This window comes from Pelobates fuscus, chromosome 12 (assembly GCF_036172605.1).
Source record: "Pelobates fuscus isolate aPelFus1 chromosome 12, aPelFus1.pri, whole genome shotgun sequence".
NCBI classification, from domain to species: Eukaryota; Metazoa; Chordata; class Amphibia; order Anura; family Pelobatidae; genus Pelobates; species Pelobates fuscus.
Genome location: NC_086328.1, coordinates 104,485,356 through 104,505,765, shown reverse-complemented (window position 1 = coordinate 104,505,765; position 20,410 = coordinate 104,485,356). Strand labels below are relative to the sequence as shown.

The 20,410-nt window shown below is 42.0% G+C and overlaps 2 protein-coding genes across 4 annotated transcripts in view; both read left to right on the top strand.

The window, feature by feature from the left end:
- TMEM9B (TMEM9 domain family member B) overlaps positions 1 to 19,370 on the top strand; it is a 242,560-nt gene extending 223,190 nt beyond the window's left edge. Inside the window, exon 6 of the transcript XR_010086136.1 lies at positions 19,328 to 19,370. The gene's annotated coding sequence lies outside the window, so the exon portion shown is untranslated. The remainder of the gene's footprint in view (positions 1 to 19,327) is intronic.
- DENND2B (DENN domain containing 2B) overlaps positions 1 to 20,410 on the top strand; it is a 165,429-nt gene that overhangs the window by 99,084 nt on the left and 45,935 nt on the right. For 2 of the 3 annotated variants that reach the window (XM_063437869.1, XM_063437868.1), the window contains 2 exons: positions 7,600 to 7,736; positions 17,334 to 17,482. In XM_063437869.1, coding sequence (XP_063293939.1) covers positions 7,600 to 7,736; positions 17,334 to 17,482 — 286 coding nt within the window. Of the gene's footprint in view, positions 1 to 7,599; positions 7,737 to 17,024; positions 17,107 to 17,333; positions 17,483 to 20,410 lie in introns of those variants that run through there. The other variant, XM_063437870.1, reaches the window with a different exon arrangement.

Genomic DNA, 20,410 nt, shown 5'->3' with positions numbered 1-20,410 from the left:
TTTATCAACAACTGCATGGAAGCCGATGATAAGCTGAATCCATGCAGAAGGATGCACGTTCGCAAATGATCATTCACAGGTTTTTAACAACTACACAAGCAGTCAGCGCGCAAATAGCTAAAAACCTTCGGCAGTGCGAGGATAAATTATGTGGCTGATGGCCAGTGCTTGCTAGCCATCCGCCTCATTAAAAAAGTAAAATAAAATTCCTATGGGGTCAATAAGACCCCAACATTGCTGTAATGGAGGTAATGCACCTCCATATGCCCCCCAACTGCCATCTGGCAGGTTGGGGTATATCTACTAAACATTAAAAACTTGCGACTGGGCAGCAATGCTGCCCAGTCATTGGAAAATGCCCCATCCTATGGGATGCGACCTGAGAAATAACAGGAGTTGACATATTCCCCTCCGTGCCCTCATCTGTGGGCATCAGGTGGCGGCTACTTTAAAATTTAAGGGTAGGGAGGGGGGCGGAGCTAGGCCAGCAAGCGGACAGGTCGTGCTCGGACTGAGCTCCTGCTGGCGAACGCAATTTCCACGGTTTAGCCTGGGTTGGAACGCCACAAACCGACGACAAACCGCACCAATCCACCGGGGAGCACTCTCCCGAACCTGGCGATACCAAAATCTACACCCAGGTGTACCGGGAACCGCCACGACGGAATGAGGCCTACTGCAGGCGGCAGCGGGGAATGGTGGCCGCTTCCCCGCCAACCGCACACGGCTGCTCGAGAGCATGTTCAGCAACCCCCCCCCCTATGGACCGGTGGGGGTTATCCCGGTCCCCACCAAACGGAGCACCCCACACCCCGCAACCCCTGATCCAGCTAGCGACACTAAAGGGCAAAGGGGGGCTTGAAACCTCCAAAAGGGTGGACATATCTGCACCAGCTACAAGAGACGGATTCCAACCTGCCAGGTTGAGCCCCAGCGAGAGCAAGAGAGACCCGATCGATGTTATCTTCGAGAACTTCTGGGCCCAATTACTGAGCCGCATGCAGACGGCAGGGCCATGCCACAGAAAGACCGCGACACAAACAGCCGGTCGGGGACCCCAGTCTCGAACCAGGGGCCCTATTGGACCTAAAGCTAAAGGCGAGGTACCCCACAGGTGTCAGCCACACAGACGGAGGGGAGCAAACCACAAACGACGGCGACCAGCAAACAAAGCCCACCGTAAAATCCCGACAGGGGAGACCCCGGGCCGCACCGGAAATCGGGCTCGTGGTGAAAAAGCACCAGCTTTCAAGCGGTACCAGGGAAATAAGCTACCAGCGGCGCACCAAGGCCCCAACAAGCCCTCAAGATTCCTGGACTTGATTTCCCCCTGGGGGCCCCAGGCTTGGAGGGCCCCGATCACGCAACAATCCCGACACCACAGACCACGAACAGCGGTGAGTCGTCCTACCTCCCAGCAGGGACTACCCCTTTGTCACCTCGCCACCCACCACAGAGACCCTCGACTGCGCCCTCCTGGCACACCCACAGCACCTTGGAGAACCCCAGCCCAAGAGACTGACTTGCCTCGCATGCCTGGGACCAATGTGGTTCCCGGTCAAACGTGCCTGAACGAAAACACACCTCCCCACAGACTGGGCATCGGATGAGCGAGTGAGAGGACCCGAACTGCCTGCTGGCCAGCTCCGGTGATGACGCCGACAAAGACACAGAACCCACCTAACTCGACGAACACTTGGACCATGCTTACACCCATGGGCACAAACCCAGGCATAGCACTCTTGGCCCTTGCATTGACTCGGACTATCATTGGACAGACATGCTGCCCAACGATCTCCTGTTACACACATAACACGAGGCATGACAACTAGCTACACTAGTAAGCCCTAGGGCGCAGACACACACTTAAGGCAGCGAACATGTTACCGTATGTAGACCTAGCATAAGTGTGCGTATAATGTCTAACTCAAAGCCCTGACGATTCAACTATACATAGCTCCTACCCACAATAGTCAGTTTAAACCACGTACGACCTTTCTATGCCATGTTATGTTTTGAAAAATACACCAGACGCACTTGGCTCACATGTGGTACCCCACACACGACACACATACCTTTACACCGGCCACATCACGGCTTAACCCTGTAATAACCGAGCCTAGACCGCTATGCTTCCAGATTAACTGTTCCGCATTAATGTTAACCATTTAAATCTTGCATGTTAATTGTTGTACTTTTTTTCTTTTTAAAAAATGTGCGCTTATCCATGTAGCTCCATGTAAAATCAGCATATGGGCTTAGTCTAATTACACACTGGGATTGTCTAAGTGCTTACGGTCTGCTAGGCGGGCACAGTAAATGTTGACAGGACCCACTGATATACAACGTGCACGTTTATCTTTATGCTATGGGAAGCACATGTACGTAGAATAGCATGCTATGCAGTACTATACGCAAGTTGAATATACCTACCATGGCAGCTTGTCACTAACTTCTTAAACGTCCTCACAACTTTGCATAAAACCACTTGCAGAATCAGTCTGAGAAACCTATTATGTAACGCTTATGATGCTACTACACTGATATGCCTCTATTACTTGTCTTAACCCTTTACCATTAACCATTAACCCAACCGACTGCTCATTCTTGTAAATCTATCTATAAAACCAAAAAGGTGCCTTGTTAAAGCTTTACCATCGTATAATGCTGCAGCCAATGTCTGGCTAAAAGTGTATTGTAATACCATGACCTTGCTATGCACCACCAAAATAAAGAATTAAAAAAAAAAAAAAAAAAAAATTTAAGGGTAGGAATCTATTGTCCCCTCCCTCTGCACTTACCAATGCCAGCGGCTGGGTGCCCTAATATTTCTAAAAAAGGGGTGGCTGTTGTCCCCTTCCATGAACCCCAAATATGCAGGCAGGTTGGGGCCCTTATTAAAGGACCACTATATTGCCAGGAAAACATACTCGTTCTCCTGGCACTATAGTGCCCTGAGGGTGCCCCCACCCTCAGGGACCCCCTCCCGCCCGGCTCTGGGGAGAGGAAAGGGGTTAAAACTTACCTTTATTCCAGCGCCGGGCGGGGAGCTCTCCTCCTCTCCGCCTCCGATCCTCCCTTTCGGCTGAATGCGCATACGCAGCAAGAGCTGCGCGCGCATTCAGTCAGTCGCATAGGAAAGCATTTACAATGCTTTCCTATGGACGCTTGCGTGCTCTCACTGTGATTTTCACAGTGAGAATCACGCAAGCGCCTCTAGCGGCTGTCAGTGAGACAGCCACTAGAGGATTAAGAGGCTGGCTTAACCCTTATATAAACATAGCAGTTTCTCTGAAACTGCTATGTTTATATAAAAAAGGGTTAAACCTAGCTGGACCTGGCACCCAGACCACTTCATTAAGCTGAAGTGGTCTGGGTGCCTAGAGTGGTCCTTTAATTATAACATGTTAGAAAATAGGGTGGGTGGACGTGCCATTGTCCACTCCCACAAATAATAATAACCTTCCCTGCAGAACTAGGGGTCCCCAATCCCCTAGCCACTTCCCTAACATAAAATTCCTAGCTACCCCCCCCTTCACCCTAATAATACTAAGGAAGAGAAAAGAAAAACCTGTAAAAAAAAAATAAAAAAGTTATACTTCAATAGTTACATAGCTGAAAAGAGACTTGCGTCCTTCAAGTTTAGCCTTCCTCACATTTGTTTTTTGCTGTTGATCCAAAAGAAGGCAAAACAAAACCCCAGTTTGAAGCACTTCCAATTTTGCAACAATCTATAAAAAAATTCCTTCTTGACCCCAGATTTATCATTGGATCAAGCAGCTATTACCCTACATTGAAAGATTATATCCTTGAATATTCTGTTTTTGCAAGTATGCATCTAGTTGCTGTTTGAACATCTGTACGGAATCTGATTAAAAAAAAATTCTTCAGGCAGAGAATTCCACATCCTTATTGTTCTTACAGTAAAAAAAACCTTTCCTTTGCCTTAGACGAAATCTTCTTTCTTCCAGTCTAAACGCATAACCTTGTGTCCTATGTAAAGTCCGGTTTGTGAATAGATTTCCACACAATGGTTTGTATTGGCCCAGAATATATTTGTATAATGTTATCATATCCCCTCTCAGGCGACATTTTTCTAAACTAGAAAGGTTTAAATTTGTTAACCTTTCTTCATAGCTGATATGTTTCATTTCTTGAATTCTGGTTCAAGTTCAGGCCTGATTTACAAAATCTGGACATTAACGCATTCCATCAACAATCTCTGGATTTTGCGGTCCAAATGCAGCGGATGGTTTTGCCCCGTTTGGATGTGGGCCATGTGGACTTTAGTAGATAGCCCTGTTTGTCTTAAGGTTTCATTGGATTACGTTAAAATTTCTATGTTTGTAATATAAAGTTGGGTCCAGAAATATTTGGACACTGACACAATTTACATAATTTTGACTCTGTACGCCACCACAATGGATTTGAAACAAAACAACTGAGATGCAATTGAAGTGCAGACTTTGAGCTTTAATTCAAGGGATTGAACAAAAATATTGTATGAAATGTTTAAGAACTGCAAACATTTTATTTCAGAGCCTCAAATGTAATTGAAGAAATTAACACAATCATGAGCAAAATGTAAATTTTTAATACTATGTCGAGAATCCTTTGCAGGAAATGACTGCTTAATGTCTGGAACTCATGGACATCCTCCTTTGCGATTCTTTGCCAGGCCTTTACTGCAGCTGTCTTCATTTTTTTGTTTGTTCGTGGGTCTTTCTGCCTTAAGTTTTGTGTTCAGCAAGTGAAATGCATGCTCGATCAGGATGAGATCAGATGATTGACTCGGCCATTGCAGAATATTCCTCTTCTTTGCATTAAATTCCTGGGTTGCTTTCGCAGTATGTTTTGGGTCATTGTCCATCTGATCAACTTTGCTGAATTTGGCTGAATCTGAGCAGACAATATATCCCTGTTCACTGCAGAATTCATGCGGCCCCTTTTGTCACGTCATCAATAAACACTAGTGACACAGTGCCATTGGAAGTCATGAATGCCCATGCCATCACACTGCCTCCATTGTGTTTTACAAATGTTGTGGTATGCTTCGGATCAAGCCTTCTCCCCGCAGTTTTCTTCAGATCATGCTGGTATAGATCAGTCTTAGTTTCATCTGTCCAAAGAATGCTGTTCCAGAACTGGGCTGGCTTTTCTAGATGTTTTTTGGCAAAGTCTTATCCGGTCTTTCTATTCTTGAGGTTTATGAATGATTTGCATCTTGTGCTGAACCCTCTGCATTTGCTCTAGTGAAGTCTTCTCTTTATGGTAGACTTGGATAAATGATACCTACCTCCTGGTGAGTGTTCTTCACTTGGCTGGATGTTGTGAAGGGGTTTTTCTTTACCATAGAAAGGATCCTACGCTCATCCACCACTGTTAATTTTGCGTTGACGTCCACTCTTTTTGCGTTGCAGTGTTCACCAGTGCATTCTTTTTTCTATGAGAAAGAACCAAACTGTTGATTTGGCCACTTCTAACGTTCCTGCTATCTCTCTGTTTGATTTCTTTTTCCATCCTAAGGTTGGCTTGTTTCATTTGCATTGAGAGCTCCTTTGGCCACACGTGGCGGGTTCACAGAAATAGCTTCCAAATGTGAATATCACACCTGGAATCAATTCCAGACCTTTTACTGGCTTAATTGATGAAGCCATAATGAAGGAATAGCCAACACCTTTTCCATGAAATATTTTTTGCGTCAATTGTCCAATTACTTCTGGTCCCTTGATAAAGAGGGAGCTACATGTTAAAGAGCTTTAATTTCTAAACCCTTCCTCCGATTTGGATGCGAATACTAGTCTGTCTGTCTGTCTGTCTGTCTGTCTGTCTGTCTGTCTGTCTGTCTGTCTGTCTGTCTGTCTGTCTGTCTGTCTGTCTGTCTGTCTGTCTGTCTGTCTGTCTGTCTGTCTGTCTGTCTGTCTGTCTGTCTGTCTGTCTGTCTGTATATTCTGTATATATATATATCACTGAAATATCTCAGTGGGCTAATGCATCAGCAGAATCTGTTCTAACTCTTGGGTCGCAGGTTCAAATCCTGGCAGGGTTGACTCAGCCCTTCATCCTTCCGAGGTAGATAAAATGAGTACCATTAAATTGGGTGAAAGTAACAACCCCTGGTTGTTGGGCTACGGTAACATCCCCAGGACGTACTTGGAAACCAGAGTAATCTGAATGTACCTTTCCTGGTTAAATACTTTATTATTATTTAAATTGTATATAGTGTGTTTTTCTGTTTTAAAAAGCCTCTTATTTCTGGAATTTGGCAGTAACTATTTTCTTTACGTTAATGATTAATGTCGGCATTGGAAATTCTATAAATACTGTGTACACTGACAGCTGGTATGTGCAAATATGTGTGGGAAACGGGCAGATCTGAGAGTGACATTCGCGCCCTGCGCTTCTCTGCTGCCATTTTATAAATTCCTTATTGTGCTGCATTAAGCCTTTTTTTTTTTTGCAGTATAAGTGTGAATATGCAAGAGGAATAGCTGCAGTTATAAAACACTGTGTGGGAAGACAGGGGACCTCCTTACACCATAACCTTATAGCTGCAGTTATAATACACTGTGTGCGGGGAGACAGGGGACCTCCTTACACCATAACCTTATAGCTGCAGTTATAAAACACTGTGTGGGAAGACAGGGGACCTCCTTACACCATAACCTTATAGCTGCAGTTATAAAACACTGTGTGCAGGGAGACAGGGGACCTCCTTACACCATGACCTTATAGCTGCAGTTATAATACACTGTGTGCGGGGAGACAGGGGACCTCCACACCATAACCTTATAGCTGCAGTTATAATACACTGTGTGCGGGGAGACAGGGGACCTCCACACCATAACCTTATAGCTGCAGTTATAATACACTGTGTGCGGGGAGACAGGGGACCTCCACACCATAACCTTATAGCTGCAGTTATAATACACTGTGTACGGGGAGACAGGGGACCTCCTTACACCATGACCTTATAGCTGCAGTTATAATACACTGTGTGCTGGGAGACAGGGGACCTCCTTACACCATGACCTTATAGCTGCAGTTATAATACACTGTGTGTGGGGAGACAGGGGACCTCCTTACACAATAACTTTATAGCTGCAGTTATAATACACTGTGTGCTGGGAGACAGGGGACCTCCTTACACCATGACCTTATAGCTGTAGTTATAATACACTGTGTGCTGGGAGACAGGGGACCTCCTTACACCATGACCTTATAGCTGCAGTTATAATACACTGTGTGCTGGGCGACTGGGGACCTCCTTACACAATAACTTTATAGCTGCAGTTATAATACAGTTTGTGCACACATTTTTATTCATTGGCTTTCTGTGTCTCTATATTTTTTAAAGAAACATATTCTTTTAAATTTAGAAAGTACTTTAATATGATGAAGATGGTTAGGAAAAGCATATATAATATATATTATATTGTCATTTAACAGTACATAGTTACATAGTTACATAGTTACATAGTTAGATAGCTGAAAAGAGACTTGCGTCCATCAAGTTCAGCCTTCCTCACACCTGTTTTTTGCTGTTGATCCAAAAGAGAAGAAGGTTTCAAATACTAAGAGTTTTTTCTCCATTTCCAGGAAGTCTCTAGAATTTGAGGATGCTTCCAGTGTCCAGTCCTTGTGCCCACCCTCTCCTGTAGAAAACGGTACTGAGAAGAAACACAGATCTGGTTCCAAAAGCACTTTAGAAGAGAACACATATGAAGATATTGTTGGTAAGGAGGGGTAGCGATGCACAGTAATGGGGCACAGTGTTGGCTGGGAGTTATTAGGATGCACAGTGAAGGGGGCACAGTGTGATTAGGATGCACAGTGTGGGTAGGGAGTGTTTAAGATGCACAGTAATATGGGACAGTGTGGGCTGGGAGTGATTAGGATGCACAGTGATGAGGGCACAGTCTGGGCTGGGAGTGATTAGAATACACAGTGTGGGCTGGGAGTGATTAGGATGCACAGTGATGGGGGCACGGTGTAATTAGAATGCACAGTGTGGTCAGGGAGTGATAAGGATGCATAGTTAAGGGGGCACAGTGTGGGCTGGGAGTGATTAGGATGCAAAGTGATGGGGCACAGTGTGGGCTGGGAGTGATTAGGATGCACAGTAATATGGGTTGGGTTGGGAGCGATTAGAATGCACAGTGATGGGGCACAGTTTGGGAAGGGAGTGATTAGGATGCACATTGATGGGGCACAGTGTGGCTGGGAGTGATTAGGATGCACAATGATGGGGGCACGGTGTAATTAGAATGCACAGTTTGGGCTGGGAGTGATTAGGATGCACAGTGAAGAGGGCGCAGTGTGGGCTGGGAGTGATTAGGATACACAGTGATGGGGATCAATGTGGGTTGGGAGTGATTAGGATGCATTGTGTGGGCTGGCAGTGATTAGGATGCACAGTGATGGGGCGAAGTTTGGACTGGGAGTGATTAGGATGCACAATGATCGGGATACAGTGTAATTAGAATTCACGGTTTGGGCTGGGAGTGATTAGGGTGCATAGTGAAGGGGGCGCAGTGTGGGCTGGGAGTGATTAGGATACACAGTTATGGGGATCAGTGTGGGTTGGGAGTGATTAGGATGCACTGTGTGGGCTGGGAGTTATTAGGATGCACTGTGTGGGCTGGGAGTTATTAGGATGCACAGTGAAGGGAGCACAGTGTAATTAGAATGCACAGTTTGGGCATGTACTGATTAGGATGCACAGTGAAGAAGGCACAGTGTGGGCTGGAAGTGATTAGGATGCACAGTGAAGAAGGCACAGTGTGGGCTGGAAGTGATTAGGATGCACAGTGAAGGGGGCACGTTGTAAATAGAATGCACAGTGTGGACTGGAAGTGATTAGGATGCACAGTAAAAATGGCACAGTGTGTGCTGGGAGTGATTAGGATGCACGGTGATAGGGCGCAGTGTGGGAAGGGAGTGATTAGAATGCACAGTGATGGGGCAAAGTGTGGGTTGCGTGTGATTAGGATGCACAGTGTGGGGCAAAGTGTGGGCTGGGAGTGATTAGAATGCACAATGTGGGCTGGGAGTGATTAGAATTCACAGTGAAGGTGGCACAGTGTGGGCTGGAAGTGATTAGGATGCACAATGATGGGGCACAGTGTGGGCTGGGAGTGATTAGGATGCACAGTGATGGAGCACAGTGTGGGCTGGCAGTGATTAGGATGCACAGTGATGGGGCACAGTGTGGGCTGGCAGTGATTAGGATGCACAGTGATGGGGCACAGTGTGGGCTGGGAGTGATTAGGATGCACAGTGATGGGGCACAGTGTGGGCTGGGAGTGATTAGGATGCACAGTGATGGGGCACAGTGTGGGCTGGGAGTGATTAGGATGCACAGTGATGGGGCACAGTGTGGGCTGGGAGTGATTAGGATGCACGGTGATGGGACACAGTGTGGGCTGCCGGCTGGGAGTGATTAGGATGCACAGTGATGGAGCACAGTGTGGTCTGGGAGTGATTAGGATGCAAAGTGATGGGACACGGTGGGGGCTGGGAGTGATTAGGATGCACAGTGATAGGGTATAGTGTGGGCTGGGAGTGATTAGGATGCACAGCAAAGGGGGCACAATGCGGACTGGGAGTGATTAGGATGGACAATGAAGGGGCACATTGTGGGCTGGGAGTGATTAGGATGCACAGTGTAGACTGGGAGTGATTAGGATGCACAGTGTGGGCTGGGAGTGATTGTAATGCACAGTGATGGGGTATACTGTGGTCAGGGAGTGACTGGAAAGCACAGTTGTGGCGACATTAAAAGCCATATTTTTCCATAGTAGTTAATAATTTCTCTTTTTTCACATTGATAGCGATGTATTGATCTGAGAGTGTTTAATAATTACTGTAACAGAGAGCATAAGAATGGGTTCATTCTAATTAATTTACATCAAACTTTGCTAAAATCTTGTCTGGGAAGTAGATACATCTTTTTTTAGTTATTAAGAGTTTTGTATTTATTTTGGAACTGCTGGAATGAAACCAAAAAACTATTTTTAATAAGTGAACCAAATGTCCTCTATATAACTCCCTGCCTGAGCTTTAAGTGACGTTTGAACAATCTCTGTCTGACTGAGTTACATCACCTTCTTAATTTCTGGAATATTGATCCAACCGGCTTTTAATATGTCTTTTCATGACTGTAATAGTCATGGCTATGAGTTTAGAACTCTTTTCCATTCATTGTTTTGGTGATTAATGAAAGAAAAAAATATTTTAAATTGCGAAAGACAAAAAATAAATAAAAAAATAAATAAGGGTATATATTGCTGAATCAGCCTCTCCTTTTGCAAATATAAAAGTAATTGTAATTAGAAATATGATACTTTTTTCTACCAAAAAGTGCCAGTTCCTGGTCTCTTGTTGCTCTGAGCACGAGAATGATATCATAAAATAAAATAGATACAATCTTTACGAAATACTCGCATTAACTGCATTAGAATTTTGTTATAAAATATACAAAGACCCCAGAAGGTGACGAGCAGTTTCAAAGTACACTCGCTCCAAAATCCTTTCTCTACAGATACACTTTAACCCCTTAAGGACCAAACTTCTGGAATAAAGGGGAATCCTAGGCTACAGATACACTTTAACCCCTTAAGGACCAAACTTCTGGAAAAAAAGGGAATCTTAGGCTACAGATACACTTTAAAGAGGCATTGCCAATTCCCAGGTTTTCCAATATTATGATTACTTATCTCTATATTTAACAAATATCTACTTGTAAGGTGTGAAAATTAAAATTAAATTGATAAATCCACACCTCTTTATCCTGTGACTGGGCGCCTGCATCTTAGCTTCCTGTCAATCATTGTTAAAAGCTCCACCCATTCCACCTGTCAGTCAGCACAGAGAGAGCATACAGAGAGGAGAAGAAGTTAAATAATGTCTCACTTTCTCCTCTTCATTTGCAATGTGTGCCCTGGCTGTGCCTTGTCTTGTGTTGTCATTTGTTAGAATCTTTATAACTTAATTGTACTATAAAACAGAGTATCACGAAGGTTAACAGAAGTTCTAGGTGATTTTCACTGTTGTCATCCGGGGTGTAAATAAGTAACAGTTCCAATTTAAAGCCTTTATAAATGAGATTGCTGACTTACATTTCCTCTGCCGAGTGAGTACCTGAGTGATACATACCAATATTGAATGAGGAGAACATTGGCAATTTCCAAAAATGAATATATTTAATATTTCCATCTCAATCTCCAACGAACACTGTGATACCTATCATCCCGAGATCACAATCGAGCATTATGATCACTGTCATCCTCAGATCTCCATTTAATAAAACACTATGAGCCCTATCATCCCTAGATCACAATCGAGCATTATGATCACTATCATTTCCATTTAATAGAACAATGTGAGCCCTATCATCCCGAGATCACCATCGAGCATTATGATCACTATTACCCCCAGATCTCCATTTAATAAAACACTATGATTCTTATCATCCTCAGATCTCAATTTAATAGAACACTACGACCCCTATCATCCCTAGATCACAATTGAGCATTATGATCACTATCATCCCCAGATCTCCTTTTTATAGGACACTATGAACCCTATCATCCCTAGATCACAATCAAGCATTATGATCACTATCATCCACAGATCTCCATTTAATAAAACACTATGGTTCATACCATCCCCAGATCTCAATTTAATAGAACACTATGAGCCCTATCAATCCTAGATCACAATCGAGCATTATGATCACTGTCATTCCCAGATCCCCATTTTATATGACACTATGCTTCCTATTATCCCCAGATCTCCATTTAATAGAACACTATGATGCCTATCATCCCCAGATCTCTGTTTAATAGAACTCTTCTGATCCCTCTCATTCCCAGATCACCGTCGAGCATTATGATCACTGTCATCCCCGATCTCCATTTAATAGAATGCTATGATCCCTATCATCCCAAGATCTCCATTTAATAGAACACTATGATCCCTATCATCCCAAGATCTCCATTTAATAGAACACTATGATCCCCATCATCCCCAGATCTCCATTTAATAGAACACTATGATCCCTATCATCCCAAGATCTCCATTTAATAGAACACTATGATCCCTATCATCCCAAGATCTCCATTTAATAGAACACTGTGATCCCTATAATCCCAAGATCTCCATTTAATAGAACACTATGATCCCCATCATCCCAAGATCTCCATTTAATAGAACACTATGATGCCTATCATCCCCAGATCTCCATTTAATAGAACACTATGATCCCCTATCATCCCAAGATCTCCATTTAATATAGGATTGTTGGGTGGGACTTGGATCTTATAAATAATGTGAGGATAAAGCTCTGCAGTGATGGTGTGAAGCCATCCAGTATAGAGCAGAATGGATTGCCTCTAGCACCTCATGGTATCCATACTTTGTAGAATAGGGAGTAAACCTGGTCCTCCATACGAGATTGGGGGGATCTAAAAAAATGGTCACAGAGTGCGCAGAGCTGTAAATTTTTATTCATTATGTGATTAATGTGAGCAATCAGAAATAATTCCCATGAAACAGCTTTAAATCCCATGTTTCTGTTGTATATCCCTAATAATAAATTCTCTGTAAGAGCAGCTCCTCTGCGTTTTTTGCGCCCCCCGTGGCTCCATCGTTTTCCAGGTGTTTTATCGTCGTGTAAGTGTTATAAATTGCTGTGAATCTTGGCAAGTGACTCAGCCCTCCCTCCACTTTCAATCTATGGACTGTGTATTTTCCAAGCCCAGCTGTATCGGACTTTCCGTTTACATTGCATTGAAGCCATACATAAAGATATACTGTATACAGGGCTCATCCACTTCTAACACTTTGGTGAGTGGCTATCATTGAAGTGTTAGAAACGGATGAACCCTTTTGTGAAAACACGTGTTTATAACTATAACAGTGAATCAATAAGACACAGTAGTTTAACGCTGAGCCCCCATCATGCCCAAACAATGTGTCTGCATAGTAAGGCTTGCATTAATAAAGTACAAAGAAACTAGTATGAGTTAAGATGTGATCATAACTGTTAACACAGGAGGTATGAAATTGGGACAGGTGGTAGACATACCGATGGGGGCGATGCCCAAAGTAGCGTCTTTGCCTGGCGTGCGCTGATTGTCACAGCTTGTCTGGCCGGCAGCGCATGTACCTAGTGGGGTGACAGGACCCCAAAACTGGGGGTGCTGTTGCTGGATCTGGCACAGTTGGGAGGCACGAATAATGAGCATATTGTTTGTGCTTAGCGTTGGTGGTAATTTACTGACCAAATAGCGAATGAAACCAAGTAAATAAGTAAATTTCATAACTACACAAATTAGTGTATGGCATACATTGCGTTCCCTGCGATGGGGCAGAAAGCATCTTTGGGATATCAGGCAGAATACTAATTAAAATCCAACGTAAGCATTATTTGTTAAGTAAATGTGTATCAAAAAAGAGCAGGTTCAGTAATAGCCATTTAAAATGCGCCTATTGCTAAATATCTCATTGGATTTAATATATTTGGAAATAAAACATGGCAGATCACTCACATCCGATTGAGTATGAGTGCAGCCATTTAGAGACAGGAAAAAAAAAAAAAAGAGTACTGTACGTTTATTTTATTTTTCTGCTGATATGTGTGAGAGCTTCCCCCGCACGTCTACTTGCTGACAAACAGCAATCTGTTCGCTTAAGGAAGGGGTAACGGGGTCTCTGAAAACAGTCAGCTTGGTGTAAATTGTAGAACAGTAGAGCACATTTCAATTGTCTTTAGTCGCAGGTCACATGGTGCGCGATACACAGAAGCGTGAAATGTGAGCAGATCATGCATACTCCATACTGATGGCAGCTTATTGCATGTTGGACGCCTCGTCAGATGTGAAATTCTACACTCTTGTCTCAAACTGTTTCTAGCGTGACTCAGATTTTGGCACCAGAAAGAAAATCATTTACATATTTCAAGTTTGTCTATCAGGCACAAAGCAGCAATGCAATTACCTGCAACTTAAACTTGGCAGAAACGCAAGCGGGTTGCGAACGAAGGGTCCGATTTTCATGCTCTGGGAATCCCAGATATTCTAGTGTTCCTACACTTCCATTTTATTTAGCTACATATTGGGGGGAAAAACCCATACGATTGGAATGATAGGCAACCGTAGGCACTCCAGATGTTGGGAACTACATCCTCCATAATGCTTTTACACCCATAAAGCATCATGGGAGGTGTAGTCCAAAACATCTGGAGTGCCGACGGTTGCCTATGCCTGAATTACTATGTCCATATGTAGGGAAGCGCAGCCACAAGGTAATAGGAGCTGTCGTGTCGTATTGCAAACATTGATAGCGAGGCGTTTCTGCATTAAAACATCATGTCTCCCTCCCCCAGATCTTTCTCTATGTAGCTTGAAATTTGCAAGACGCAGATTATCAGATTGTAGAACTCACCAAGATTTTAGAAGCAAACATGTAAAGGACAATTGTCACCCTTAAAAATATTTTTCATATAATAATTCTATCATCACGTATTGATAGAAAAGAGATTTACAAATAAAATAAGTTTAAGTTTAAAAACAAAAAAGAGCAATACTAATCTCTACTAGTAGTATATCATTCAGCCATATACATACACCTGGGGTCAGAAAACCAAGTTAGTCTCTATGGTCTTCCCTGTTTCTGCGCATGGAGTGAAGCAGGGAAGACCATAGAGACTGTCAGTTTTCAAATGATCCTGTCATATACCTTTTTACATATACCCCATTTAAAACAATCCATTTTCTTCCAAAACCTGATGAAAGGATTATTATATTAAAAAATATTTTTCAGATGACAGTTGTCCTTTAAGGACGTAATCCCAATGCAGACAGAAAGCATGAATATGTGTATTCCCCTCAGCGGTGCCATTCCTCTGTCAGTGTACTCTGAACGGTGGATGGCTCCAGGTATATGGGATTCAGGTAAGCAGGTGTGCACCTATCAGACATGCAGTGACCATTGAGCAGGTGATGATAATCTGAATGTAACAGATTATGGCTGAAGATCTTAGGAGGATGCGTGATTTAGGGAGTCCCACATTTATCAGGGGAGCCTATATCATGCTGGCTTATAGGATAGCGCAGAGGGTGTGGCTTAAAAGGGGCCCTCCAGTCAACAAAGCAGGTGTCAGCAGAGACAGGTTGAGGGAAAATGGCTGAAAAAAAGGCAACACAGCAGACATGCATAGAATATCTAATTATTTAAACAGTAACGGTATTTAGAGTTTCTGACCAATTATTACCCAATTCAATGATATTTATTGTATCAGCTGTGCCAAGATGTCAGACTACATTGACCTTGCCAAGAAACTAGTCTGGAGTTCTGTATATATATATATATATATATATATATATATATATATATTGTAGCTTGTGTGAAATGTAGTTTCTAGTTGCCAGAGATATTGCAGTTAGAGCACTAACCATTGTTATTAACTACCTCCTAAGTTTCACTTTTTAGCAGGGACAGTCCCTTTTTTGTTCTCAAATCCCTCTGTCCCTATTTCCAATCCTAATGTCCCTCTTTTCTAGGAGCTCCATATTGTTGGTGTGTCTGCGTGTATAAAAGAGCCCCAGAGCAATAATACTCCCAGTAATGTGTATTTAAACTACAATGCATGTGTTTAGAAATCAGTCTGTGTAAATAAGATACATTGTTCTTGTTCTAAATTACATTTTAGTTGTATGAATTATGTCACCGAAAATTTCACATTACAACCCTGCCCCTGGTCACACCACACACCCCAAAAATGAGTGTCCCTCTATGTCCATGTGAAATGTTGGGGGGGGCGGGCTATTGCTCAGTCTGGAGTGCTAGAATGTTAAATGGGCAGATTCTCAGAGTAAATGTGCAGATTTTTAAATTGATGCCTTCAATTCCTGCTCTGTAAATTGAACTTTAATCACACATATGAGGCTTCTGTGGGGTCCAGCAAGCTGTTAACAGAACAGGAGATAAGAAATTATAAATGAAACATAATTTGCAATAAAAAAGTGTAAACATTAGATGACTCTTTACAGGAAGTGTTTAGGAAGGCTGTGTAAGTCACATGCAGGGAGATGTGTCTAGGGCTGCTTTAACAAAGTGATTTAACTCTTAAGTGGCAAAGAATTGAGCAGTGAGACTACAGGGGCATAATCTATACACCAAAACTGCTTCATTAAGCTAAACTTGTTTTGGTGACTATAATGTCCGTTTAACTTTGAAATTCACACTGAATTCCTGCCAATTCTCACTTAAATGAATAAACTCAGTTAATGTTTTTCAGAACACAGAAGGAATGAATTAATTCTGAAAAGTGTCTCTTGTTTCTGATCTTGAATCTGTTTGTATTTAATAAACTGGTCTAAAAATGGTCTATCGACTGTCGACTTTTCTTTGTATAAATTCCTCTATTTTTGTGAAGAATTGACTATTTGAGAAAAGGCCACCAAATTAAGAAGGGGGGAGGAGGGAATGAGAATTGAAACAGAACACTTTGCTTGAATGATTATAAATCTGTTGCGTCAATGAAAAAATTAAATACTTTTACAAAAATGAGCAACAGATGTAAAAAAACTAAACAGGTTTAATAATTTGTTTTAAAAAACAACATTACAAAATCACAAAAACAAGACGTATAACTGTATGCAATATCTCAATCTCAGGGGTCTCTGAAGCTGGAATAAAATGATAACCTGTAGTTAAGTACATAGACTCGTAACAGGCATGGAAAATCATTATCTTGGTGAATTACGCTTAATAGAATTGGTGATAATAAATTAAGTTCAGCTGGCAACGTAATCTTACAGCCTCACAATTTCTGCAGGCACCAGATTGGATGTGAGTGTGGTCTGCCGGTATTCCCCCCTGTAGGGGCAGTCGATTATATTTTTTAAGTTAGTAAATCGCACAGCTCCCCCTTTATTCCAGGCAGTGCCTTATTCTTGCATCCTTAAGGAAACCTCACGTGTCTCAGAAATCTGAGCCCATCATAAGCCGGGATTGTAATCACAGAAGATTAACAGGGGTTAACATGCCTTCAGTTTATGAGAGAACTGTACCAAATATTGCAACACGTTTACCCAGCTGGTAACTCTCAGCAGCGGGTCCCGTGGATTGTAGTGTGTGTGTGTGTGTGTGTTAGGACGAGGAAAGGGGGGGCAATGCTGAATTTCGATGTCTTTGCCAGATTCCAGCTTGAGAGCGGGGAATGAGTCATGTTGGACTGCGAGGAGACTCAGCGTTCAGCTCGCTCTCGCTTCATAAGACTTTTTCCTCTAAACCAGTGTCTGTTTTTTCTTTCCTCTAAAAACAAGGTGAAGCGCCCAAAGAAAACCCCTACGAAGATGTGGACCTGAAAGCACGACATTTGGGCAGAAAGTCCCAGCTGTCCCCTGAAAGCCCCTTGGAACCAGCAAACAGGATGTGGAGGCCACACGACAGGAAGTACACGACTCCTTCACAGGTAATAATAAAGTTTTTAACCAGGAAAGGTACATTCAGATTACTCTGGTTTTCAAGTACATCCTGGGGATGTTACCTTAGCCCAACATCCAGGGGTTGTTACCATTACCCAATTTAATGGTACTCATTTTATCTACCTCAGAAGGATGAAGGGCTGAGTCAACCCTGCCAGATTGAACAGATTCTACTGATGATGCATTAGCATCTACTGATGAGCTATTTTACCGGCCTAATGTCTCACCCTCGTGGAGGCTGACAGCCCTTTGCTGTGATGGAGTGTGGACATGCAGGACGAGACCCATTGGGTGCTGATATCAGAATCTGACCTCTCAATCTCTCACATCTGTTTAAAATCTTGTTTGAATAGAGCCTTACTCAACACTTTAATATGTTTGATATAATTTGTTTGATTTGTCTAATATACCCGCTGTACAGCTTTGTCTTATAAATTGAAGCTATTTAAATAATTATAATGTAATATGGATATCCAGCTTATTGAAAAATTCCTTCACAAAGGGCTGAGCTGGCCTGTAATATAAGAAATGTAATGATGTGATCATTGTTCTCTGCTGGGAATAAACAGCCAAACCGGTTTACTATTTGGTGAATCTGTCTCAGGCTCTAAGTTGCTAACTTGTTAAATGCATTTAGAGCTTCTTGAGTCTCAAGTCATAGAAACCTGGCCCTTTAATGTTAGCCTAGACGGGTCTTAAAATATCAAGTGCTACACTGCTCTCCAGGCCTTCCAATTTACTATCTATTGCAAGCCTGGGGAGGCCATGGCACACTCAGCAGGGAGAATTTCTGCTCGTCACGGCTGAATGTTCACTCACCTATACATATATATACCTTTATACATTTAAACCAGCAAAAAAATAATATATTTTTTTCTGTTTACCCTGGACACGATATGGGAGCTGTCAAATTCAGCACCGCCATTTTCTCTCCAAGTCCTAATAGCGTTGCACGCCAAGGGTGTTGTCAGCGCCTGCGTCACCATTGTTTTCTTGCACATTCAAAATAATACAGGATGTGTTGAGATCCCGTCAGATCCTGACGTGTAATTTTAATGTATATTTTGCACATATATCACCCGCCACTGGTCGATGTCCAATAAAGGCCTCGATTTAATATTTCTGGATAAACTTTCCAATTGATTTAATATTTTTGAATGAATGTATCAATATATAAAAATTTGCCAACATTTTTATATTTTGTAATATTTAATAATTTTAAAATGTTATCCTACAATATTAAATCACGGTCATAAATTATTTATTGGTAGATCTGCACATTTATCCTTCCATTTTAATGGGGAAAGGGTAGGAACAAGGTAGGTTTGAGATGCTAAGGCAAGAGAAAGGGGGTAACCCTACGTATACAGTAACAAAAAAGAGAGGTGCTTGCCTACCAGTATCATTTTAACCAAAACATAATGTTTAATATATTGCTTAAGAGTATTACTGTTGGTATATCAACAGGTAAACTAGAAAATATTGATTGATTATAAGACAATCAATAATATAAAACAAAAAATATAAAGAAAAAACCTATACCAAATTATCTAAAACCACATAACATGATAGATGTTTGTAAATGGAAAAATATGTGTAAGATTAGTTGATAATCAATTTGTATATTGCTGGAATTGCAGGCTGAGCACAGAAATAAAAAGATTGTAGTGTTTCTTAAGAGATGCCAGTAAAGATAAAACTGGCAATCCCAGGAGACACAAGATATCGAATAGAGTAGATATAATAATGTGATCAATCTGTAGGATACAATTGTTGCAATTTTCCTTGAAGAGGACTATTAGTATCACTATGCTAAGGTTGTAGACTCTAAGACAGGGGTCCTCAAACTCCGGCCCCCCAGATGTTGCTGAACTACAACTCCCATGATTCTTTGACTTACATAGATAGCCAGAGAATCATGGGAGTTGTAGTTCAGCAACATCTGGGGGGCCGGAGTTTGAGGACCCCTGCTCTAAGAGAAGGAACTCAGCCTAGATTATCACTAATACCAGGTAAAAAGTAAAATCACTGAGTAGATTACTAATATCCTAGAGTATTACTTTTAACTGTCGTACTATAAACTACTAAACTGTGCCTTCAAGGGCACCTATTCTGTGTGAGAAAGCTATCTGCTAGTCTAAGATAAGCACCATTTAGGAAAGGATAAGTCATGAACGTGCCCTGCCTATACAACTTCGAAAAAACATCATATCCGAGGTCTAATTGTAACTAAAAATCTTAAGGTAGTAATCATCAGAGGATAGTGCAGAGCAGAGCCCGACGCGCGGTTCACCGGTAAGGCGGCTCTTCTGCAATTCCAGCAATATACAAATTGATTATCAACTAATCTTACACATATTATACCATTTATAAATATCTATAATCTTATATGATTTGGGTAATTTGGTATAAGTGTTTTCTTTATATTTTTTGTTTTATATTATTGATTGTCTTATAATCAATCAATATTTTTTAGTTTTACCTGTTGATTTACCAACAGTAATACTTTTAATCAATATATTAAATGTTATGTTTTAGTTAAAATGATACTGGTAGGCAAGTACCTCTCTATTTTGTTACATTTATCCTCCCAGCTTCATGGGATCCAAAGATGGTCCATCCTTTGCTTACAGCTTAACTTTTAAGTGGAAACGCACAAATAGGCAATTTTCAATAAAGGATTTGTATTTTATATAATCTTGTGTGTCAGACCTAGATTAACCAAAAGTATTTATAAAATGTGCAGATTTTCACAAAGTGTTTATAATACTCTTGCCCAACACTGATCTGCGCTGCTTAGTGAGCAGAATATGGTAGCCCAGTGTGGCACAGTTTGCATATATTTCGTGTTCCGCTTATTACGTTGTAGTTCGGATAGAGGGTCAAATTTGTGTTTTGTCATTGTGTTTCATCAG